This window comes from Sarcophilus harrisii, chromosome 1 (genome assembly GCF_902635505.1).
Source record: "Sarcophilus harrisii chromosome 1, mSarHar1.11, whole genome shotgun sequence".
Classification (NCBI taxonomy): Eukaryota; Metazoa; Chordata; class Mammalia; order Dasyuromorphia; family Dasyuridae; genus Sarcophilus; species Sarcophilus harrisii.
In genome coordinates, this window is record NC_045426.1 from 714,253,345 (window position 1) to 714,263,143 (window position 9,799).

The 9,799-nt window shown below is 37.3% G+C and overlaps 1 protein-coding gene across 1 annotated transcript; it reads left to right on the plus strand.

Moving 5' to 3' along the window:
- The first annotated feature begins 1,498 nt into the window (after positions 1-1,498).
- On the plus strand, positions 1,499-3,967 carry LOC100919928 (zinc finger protein OZF). Its single transcript, XM_031949076.1, has 2 exons — positions 1,499-2,854; positions 2,908-3,967. Exons 1-2 carry the CDS (start codon positions 2,232-2,234, stop codon positions 3,410-3,412), a joined length of 1,128 nt encoding a protein of 375 aa, XP_031804936.1. The 5' UTR covers positions 1,499-2,231; the 3' UTR covers positions 3,413-3,967.
- Positions 3,968-9,799: the final 5,832 nt, after the last annotated feature.

Here is a 9,799-nt window from a genome sequence, read left to right on the forward strand (position 1 = left end):
GGATCGTCTCAGTCCTATGATCATTTATATTGTTTTTCCTGCCCACCAACTTGCATTTTTTTGTAGTAACCTTAAAATGGGGACCAGGGCGTCTTTTCATCCTCCAGTCTTTAACTTCATGGGAAAGCCATTTATCCTATTTACTATTAATCCAGGTGGCTAGCCCCCCCCCCACACACACACTATTTCCAACTTTTGGGGTAATTACTGTCAATTTGATGAATGCAAGCTGAAACTTAAGACTAAAGTCATTTAAAAAAGCATTTTAAAGAAACATTTTCTGTGTAAACAATTATGACACAAAATCTATTCCACTGGCTGCAGAAAATGAGCCATTGATTTAGGAATGATGTACAAGTTTCCCAATTCAACAAAGATCTAGCTTAAAAATTTCATATATCTTGCTGAGAAGACAAACTGCCAATAATACAATAAAGGTTAGTGAAGTCACCTGAATTTTTAGCCCTAATCTGAAGCTGAGGTCCAAGGAATATGTGTCATTGTAAGGTAGGATTCATCTTCAAAGATCTCTTTGCCTTCTCAAAGAATTTAGAGCTGAAAGAGACCCATACCCTAGCCTGAATACACCATTAAAATTAATTTTCCAAGGCCATAGAGGTACAGAACCAGAATTTCAACCCATGTCCTCTTGACTCCAAATATAGTGATCTTTCCATTCCACCAGGATACCTTTCAAGTAGGTGACCAGACGGAAAAGAAGAATCCAATATGCCCAAGAACCTGACTGATATCTGTAGGTATCTTTAATTTTCCCTTCCTCACCTTCCCTATAGGGTTATAGCAAGAAAAGGCTAAGTATGGAAGATATTAGCAGCATATCATTTTCTCTCAATGTTTTCTCCCTAATTCATTTTTCTCCTTATTGCAATGACTTTCTATTTCATCACAAATCTAGCAATAACCAGGTTTTTATATAAAATCCTTGCCATACTGGTTAAATTCACGAGATTTCTCTCCAGTGTGCATTATCTGATGTCTAATCAAGTTACTCTTCCATGTAAAAGCCTTTCCACAGTAATTATTTTACAAGGTTTTTCTCCAGCATGGATTCTCTGATGAACAATAAGAGCTCTCTTTTCTCTATAATCCTATCCATATTGGTTATATTTATCAGGCTTCTCTCCAGTGTGGATTCTTTGATGGACAGTAAGAACTTCCCTTTTTGTAAAAGCCTTTCCACATTTGTGGGGAGTCTGTATTCCTCCCCATAGACCACTCCCCTGCTGGTCACTGTGGAGGTTTGGGCAGCAAGGAGCCAGGGGTCCTGGGGATGCTGTTTGTGCTGGGCTCAGAGTTTCCCAGTGTGAGTTCAGGTAGTTGGCATTTGTTGCCAGTGGTAGCCCTGGCAGTGCTTTGAGACCCCCCACTCCTCAAGGGATACTGGTGGGATGATTTGTGGCCCAAGTTCAGGGCAGTAGTTTGACTTGCCTGGCTCCCTGGGGAGCTTGCTGTTATTGAGTATTGTGAAAGAGAAGGATATGTTTTCTCAAAACACTTGGGGTCTTCGAACTTGATTCATCCCAGGTGGATGGTTCCAATCACTGGAGCCAGCCCTAAGCTGGATGTCAACAGACATTTCATCTACTTAGATTTCTGTTCATTGGTAGAGGGCCTCAGGTAGTAGGGGAACTCTGGGTAAGCCCAGAGGGAACCTGCTGACAAGGTCTGCTTTGGCTTCCCACCTCCCTCTGGTGTTCTCACCTTACTGAGAAGTCAAGGAGGGAGTGACCACCTGTGTTCTATTTACACATCAACAGCAGGATGCTTATACTTACCACAGGTGTTAACACAGTGTGCTGTGGGATGGCCTGCTACCATAGTTAACACTTGCTCAGTGTGCTGGGATGATGTAATCATGCTGAGATATTTAAGGGCTGGGAAGACTGGAAAGACACTTCATCTTGGACCATCCCAGTGGCTCTCCTGCTTCCTTCACTCCTCCACTAAGACCAAGGTTAGTCTCAATATCCTCCAGAGAGCTAGTCCGGACACTACCTTTTGGCACCCAACGTAGGCCTCTAGAAAGTGTAGTATATTTTGTCACCCCAATTTGGGGGCTCAAAAAAGCACACTGTGTTTGGCACCCAAGTGAGGCCTTAGAGGTGGGGTTCTGGGCGTTAAGCCCTATTCTCAGCAGCTCAACTGACAGGATTGTTGAGCTCAGTGGAGAAGTCCCCAAGACCTGGGAAGACTCTGCTCTTGAGCAGCTCATGAGCAGATGGCAGCAGATGGAGCCCAAGGAGAATGTGACTTCTGGCTTTCTCATGGCTCCCATTCAGGAACCAGTGACCTTCTGGGACGTGGCTGTGGATTTCACTTGTGAAGAGTGGAGGGTCCTGGAGCCTGCCCAGAGGGCCCTGCACAGGAACGTGATGCTGGAGAACTACCAGAACCTGCTCTCTGTGGGGATTCCTGTTTCCAGACTGGATCTGATCTCTCTATTGGAGAAGCAAGAAAGAGCCTCGAGTTCCAAGAGCAGAGACTGCAGTGGGTCTCCTCAAGATTCACTTACCATACATCAAAGAACTCACACTGGAGAGAAACCCATTGAATTTAATGAGTGTGGAAAAGCCTTCAATCATCGAGGATCCCTTACTGTACATCAGAGCACTCATACTGGGGAGAAACCATTTGCATGTAAGGAATGTGGGAAAGCCTTCAGCCGTCGAGGAAACCTTACTGTACATCAGAGAACTCACACGGGAGAGAAACCCTTTGAATGTAATGAGTGTGGGAAAGCCTTCAGCCATCAAGGAGGCCTTATTGTACATCAGAGAACTCACACTGGAGAGAAACCCTTTGAATTTAATGGGGGAAAAGCCCAATCATCGAGGTTCCCACTGTACATCAGAGCACTCATACTGGGGAGAAACCATTTTGATGAAGGAATGTGGGAAAGCCTTACCGTCGAGGAAACCTTACTGTACATCAGAGAACTCACACGGGAGAGAAACCCTTTGAATGTAATGAGTGTGGGAAAGCCTTTAGCCGTCGAGGAAACCTTACTGTACATCAGAGAACTCACACTGGAGAGAAACCCTTTGCATGTAATGAGTGTGGAAAAGCCTTCAACCATCAAGGAGGCCTTATTGTACATCAGAGAACTCACACTGGAGAGAAACCATTTGTATGTAAGGAATGTGGGAAAGGTTTTAGTCAGAGGAACAGTCTCACTATTCATCAGAGAATTCATACTGGAGAGAAACCCTTTGTATGTAATGAGTGTGGAAAATCCTTCAGCTGTCAAGGATACCTTACTGTACATCACAGAACTCACACTGGAGAGAAACCCTTTGCATGTAATGAGTGGAGGAAAGACTTTAGTAGGAGGTCTAGCCTTATTACTCATCAGAAAATTCATACTGGAGAGAAACAGAATTTGTTGAAATAGAGAGATTTCAGACAGGAACCACCCCTTCACTGTCACCAGAGAATTCATATGATTCCAGCAACTCAATAGGAGAAACATCTATCCTTTTTAAAATATTTCATTGTGGCTCTTTTTGGTTAACATGCCAACTGTACTTCTCAACCTGGGCCTTTTTTATCCCCTCCAAATGCAGCCCCTGAAAAAACTGACATTGTATGTATTGTTTCACACTGAGTCCACTATGCTTATAAAGAAGAGGGGATGAAGTAACATTGTCTTTTCTCAGAATTTGATTTGGTTTTTATAACTTTTTAAATCTGATTTTTAATATATTGGTGTATTTCAAAAATGCAATTGATGTATCTAATGTATTGATATATTTAATAAATGATATTCTATTCATTTTTTGTATTTTATTATTATATGACTTTTGAGCAATAAATTATCCTTTTGGTGCCTGCTTTAGCTGTATGCCAGGAATTTTGGAATATTGACTCACTTTTACCATTGTCTTTGAAGCTGTTCCTGTTTCCACAATCTGTCCTTTGAGTGACATATTTAACATTTCACTATTTCAGTTTTCATTTAAAACTTTTTCAGTGCTGTCTGAAATGATTATTATTTAATTTATATTATCATCTGTGAAGGAAGGGATTAGCATTTCTGATATATACATTTAAATTTCCTTAAAAAAAAAAAAAAAGGAAATTCCTTGGACAGCAAGGAAATCAAATCAGTCAATTCTTGACTAAACACGTAAAATTACTCATTGGAAGGACAAAAACTGAAATTGAATTTCATATATTTTGGCCAATAAAAAGAAAGAACTCATTAGAAAAGAACTGATACTGGGAGAGATTGAGGGGCAAAGGAGAATAGGAATGGCAGAAGAGAAGATGGACATTTAGTGTCACAGCAGCAACAGATATGAGTTTGTATTGTCTTCAAAAGGTGGTCAAGGGTAGAAGGACCTGGTTTTGATATTTTTAGTTTCTAGTAGTAGCAACTCAGACCCATTTGGTTCTTATGAACCTCCTCCTTGAAGGTATTATTTTCTTAATTTATCTGTAGAGCAAAGTTATGTGAGGTATAAAGAATCACAAAAGTATGATCTGGTGTTAAAATATTCCTTCTGTTTCTGTTGCTCTGAATGTACCACAGAACAATAGAGACACATCAGACCACTTTTGAATAGGTTAGCAGATGTTTTAACTATATTATTTAAAGTTGCAGAGATCAGACAATTGCTCCACTAACAGATATCAGAATTCCCTCTCTATTTATCTGCACTGACTCCCTTATTCTCCCCACACTCACTTGCTCTCCTCCTGTCAATTTCAGTGGAACCAAAGATAGTTTGAAATGCACATTTGAGATTCAAACACCTTTAAGTTAGGGGTTGGGGTGGATTATTATCTTCCATTTTATAGATGGCAAAACTGAAGCTCAGAATAAAGAAATGTCTTGTTGAATAAAGTTACTTGTGGCTCAGAAATCAGGTCACTTGAGTTAGTTTTCTTTAGTTTTTCTTTTCTTGCTTGCTTGCTTTTTTCTTTCTTTTCTTTTTCTTTTTTCCTTTTAATTTACCTCAAGCAGAAAAACTTAATGGCAAAGTGAATGACTGGGACTTGTTGGAATGGTAGATCTAAATCCCCAAAGTCTCATTCAAAAATATAATTGCCTAACAGAGCTGCTTAATACATGTTGATTCAGTTGAATTGTTTATATCACTTCTCCCAAAGCTCCAAAACATTTCCTTAATATTGACTTTCCTTTTCCCTGCTTTGTCCCCCACGGCCTTGGTACAGTACTGTCTCCTCCAACCTCCTTGGCAGCCTAATTGTTTTCCTTGAAGTTCCGAAAGTTGGGTGTAATTATCTCTTTTAAGTCAATCAACTAAAGGCCATTTGTTAAGTGCTATGTATTGGGCTAAGTGATAGGGAATGCAGAGAAAGGCAAAAGACAATCTGTACTTTCATATTGCTCATAGATAATATGCAATATGAGGGAGAAATTAAACTGCACACACACACACACACACACACACACACACACACACGCTATAGACAGCATACTTTGGAGATTATCCCCAGAGGGAAGGCTCTAGCTTGAATGAGAAAGGATTCTAGCAGAAGATGGGAACGGCTGAGACTTGAAAGGCCGGGATGGGGAGATGAGGTGGAAGGATTTTTCAGGCATAACAGACAAACCAATGGAAACAGCCAAATGAATTTAAAATGGGTTCCTGTACTGGGAACTGCAAATTGGGTCAATTGCTGGGATTTGGTTTGTTATAAAAGAAAGGAATGGAAGGGAGACAATGTTAAGTAGCCTTTAAAAGACAAATGAATTTTTACACTGGAGCTTTAGGTAATGGGAAGCCCTGGGGGGTTGGACTAAGGGCATGGTCAGACTTGTTTCCTGAACTGATAGCTGAAATTGGTTAGACTGTCCCGATGTGAAATTTACCAGCAGGTTGGTTTGTCCCAGCCTTAAATACGAGGTTTGAATCCAAGTGGGAGCTTTGTCAAGGAGAAAGATCATTTTCCCTTTTTAACAAATTTCCACAGTGGCCAGACAGACATCCCATAGTTCTGCACGTTGAACTCCTCTCCCTCCTTCAAGTTCTAACTTGGGTACAACTTTCTCCATGAAGCCCCACCTTGCCACTATATTGTATATTACTCTAGACCTCTCCTATATATTTACCATAATATAACATTTTTTATTATTTGCACATTTCTCCCATTATTGGTTATTATAAACATATTATAAACATTATAAACATATTATAACTTCCTTAACAGCAACAGTTACCAATTTTAACAATTTCCATCCCAAATCTTAAACACACAGTAATATTTGCATTTTTTCTAACTCTAGTAATAGAGTTGTAATTTTAACAATAATTCATCAACCACTTTCCCACTTTCCTCATGTCAGTCCAAATTACATCAGGAGCACTGATGATGGTCTCGATCTTAGCTGCTTTGGGTTGAGAAATGGGTGAGACGGCTCTCAATCCATGTGGGGGTGTGGGGGTAGTGTCACTCTAAGCTTCAGATGGGCCGATCCATGTCTCAGAAGAGATTAATAATTTGTAATTTGGCCAAAATCTAGAAAAAAAAGCCAAATCTAAAAAGGTTAGGAACAGTCTGGAGCTGCAACAACATGTGGGGGAGGCAGTATAGATTGGCCCTTGGTTCCTATGTGAAGGGAAAAGTTTGCTTCACAGGACAAACAGGTGGCTATAGTCCCAATAAATAGAGTTTTACAACCATTGTTAATTGTCCTTTATTATTTAGAAAATTAAAAAAAAACCCTTGAATATCCCAAACACAAATATCCAGTAACAGACAGATGACCAGACTAAAATGCTTATTTGCCTAAGTATTTGGGATATAATTGATTAACATATATAACCCAAATTGGAAACAGCAAGGGTATGCATATTTGGTTGCATTAACAGTTCTTATTAACTATTGTTCTGATATAGAAATTAAATAAAGGAAAAAAAAAATGCAAGAACATTAAACTATTATAATATAAGCAGTTAAAACTCAATCTTCAGCAATCAGAGGCAAGGCTTTAAAACTTCCAAATAGCATTAATTATAAGCCCAAAGAATTTTATCTCTAAAGTTTTCAAAGATAAACCAAACAGTTTTTACCATGACCTTATATCAGGAAAGGTAAGAAATTTATCCCAGAAAATCCACCTTATTCTTACATACCCAAGTAGATTTTGATCTTGAATAAATTGAATATTAACCAATTTTTGCTTTTAAAACCCAAATAAAGAAAAATCCAAAACTACATATTGCTCACAACAAAAACATTTTCCAAAAGGAAGAAGGCAAAAACTATTATCCTTGGAGTCCCTTTCGAATATGGATCAATACAGTTAATTAAAAAACTTTCTATTTTCACATAAAAAGAATCTAAAAGTTTTAAAAACATCAATTGCTTTTTGGAAAATCCCAAAACTATAGTCACATTTCTGAATCATATTCTTCCAATATTCAAACCATTATGTATCTAAAAAACAAATATTCAATCAATTAACATCTTGTAAGAAACTTAACCCTTTTACAAACGTTTGTTTTCTTCAGCCAAAGGAACCAAGCAGTTGTGGTTTTCCACTGCTTTTTCTTTCTCTCCCCACAAAAACATCAGTCTTCCAACCGTCTCTTCTGTTTACTTTCCAACCAGTTCCTTTTTTTCCACTTGATTCTTTTAAATCCCATTTGTTTACTTAATCAGTCCTTTCTTAAATCATCTTCTTTTCTCCCATTTCTGTCTCCTCCCAATGCCTACTTGCTCAAAGTTCTCTGAAATACTTTGACTAGATGCTCTATTTAAACAAATTGCTTTTAAATCTTTTTTCCCTTGTCTTTAAATCACCTTTTTAAAAAAAGTTTTTAAACTTCAAGATTCACAATTAATTTTGAACCAAATTTCATAAAACTCATAATATAGTTTACAAATTACAAATTACAAATTTACAAAATACTTTTAAAAAGCAACATACCATTTAAGTAGGGAGATAAAAAACAGGCCTCCCTAAGGGTAAGCCAATGGCATTTTGTTTAATAACCTATATTTCAATTTAAAGGTCCAACTAAATAATAAAAAAAGAAAAGTTTTTCTTTCAGTTGTAAAGGCCAATTCAAAATTTTAAGATTTTACACTAGAATAAATCTAACAAATAAAATTATTTCCCAAATTTAATTTTATTTCAATTTCAAAATTATAGTACCTTTTAAAAATATAGTAAATTTCCAAAAACTCCTAATCAAATATTAGACAAACAATTACCCAGTTTAGTCTTAAAACTTTCTGTTCTTAATTCCAAAAAAATTACTAATTGATTTTTTTCTTCTTGGAAAAATTTTTTTCTTTAGAATTTTGCCATTTTTTCCCTTGGGTCCAAATAAATTTAATCCCTGTGTTCAATATTTACCTTTACTCTATTTTTATTCCTCCCTTCCAATATCTGCAGTTTCTTTTTTCCAATTTAAACACACCCAATTTAAAGTTATTTTTAAATTAACCCGGTACTTTAGTTTGTGAAATTTCCCTAAAATCACCTTAGATGTTTCATTCAAACATCTTTTCTTTAAAACCGGAAAGAGTTAACCAATCCTTCCTTTACCTTGAGAATTCTTTTCATGGCTGAATTGATAACAGACTTCCTTTGTTTAAAGTATTAACCCTGTTCTTCTTTTTCTCCAAAACTTTCCAAACTTTCAATCTATGTTTTTATTTTTTCCTCTTTCCCCCATCCTGCAAAGTCACTGCCAGAGACAGAGAGAGAGAAAGAGAAAAAAAATATTTTCTTTTCTTGAGAAGCCCAAAACAAATTCCCAAATTCTAAGACCAACACATTCTGAGCCACTCTGGAAGGATTAATACTCTGAATGAATTCCCTAACAATTCAAAGTCTGATCTTTTTTCCTAACCTTAAACACAGAGGCTGAATTTTATTCTTCAAGTTTTAATTTTTAACAAGAAAAAGGGGATGAAAGGTAAACAATTCAAAAATTTATTTTCCTTTTAATACAGATTTAAGTTGATGTACCCAATTATTTTTGGGATATAATCCTTCCGTTTTTTTTCCTTTATATTTGGGGTTTTTTCCAGTTTTAATTTTTAGTTAAGTTCCTGGTAAAATTTTTGGATTGCTTTATACCACCCTTTGGACCCGGTTCCAGGTGTTTGGGGAGGGCCTTATGTTACCCTTTTGCCCAGGGGAGTTTTATGGTTACCCTTTACGGAACCTTGGAGTTTTTAGGAAAGTTTTATTGGGGTCCGTGGTCCCAACCAAAATAAATTTAAAGGTTAATTCCTCAGGGTTTCCTTGACCCAACCAATAAATTCCCGGACCCGGGAGTTTTACCTTTGAGAAATATTTTCTTTAGGTTGAAATGGCCAAGGTCAGGGATTTCTATTTTTCATTTTCAATTTTCATTATATTCCCTGGTTTTCCGTTGTTAAAGGAAGTAGGGGAGGTTGTTTCCCAGAGGAGGGAGAAAATGGTTTCCGTGGGGCCTGTTCCCTTTTTGGTGAATTGTTATTTCCCCAAAGACCCTTCCCGGAGGGCCCAATTGTGAGGGAATGTAAGACCCTTTACCCAAAATGACTTTTAAGATTACTTTGAAGGAAAAAAGTTGTTTATTGAAAATTTCGGGAGGATTGAGGAGATAAGAAGAAAGCCAAGGGTAGGGGGGCAAAGTAAAGAATAAGGTTTTTATAACAAGAAATTACATCCAAGTAAAGAGATTGAGAAAGGGTGGGGAGGATTTAATTGGTTGTTGTTATTTTGGGGAGATTGGTGGGGTTTTGTTTTCCCAAATTTATTTTAAAAAAGAAAGTTAAATTGCAATTAAAGAAAGTGGTTCAGTTAATT

Bases quoted from the DNA above. Each gene is read 5' to 3' on its own strand.
- LOC100919928 (XM_031949076.1), top strand. From the start codon at position 2,232: ATGAGCAGATGGCAGCAGATGGAGCCCAAGGAGAATGTGACTTCTGGC. The intron at 2,855-2,907 runs GTTCCCACTGTA...ATTTTGATGAAG, and splicing joins GGAAAAGCCCAATCATCGAG to GAATGTGGGAAAGCCTTACC.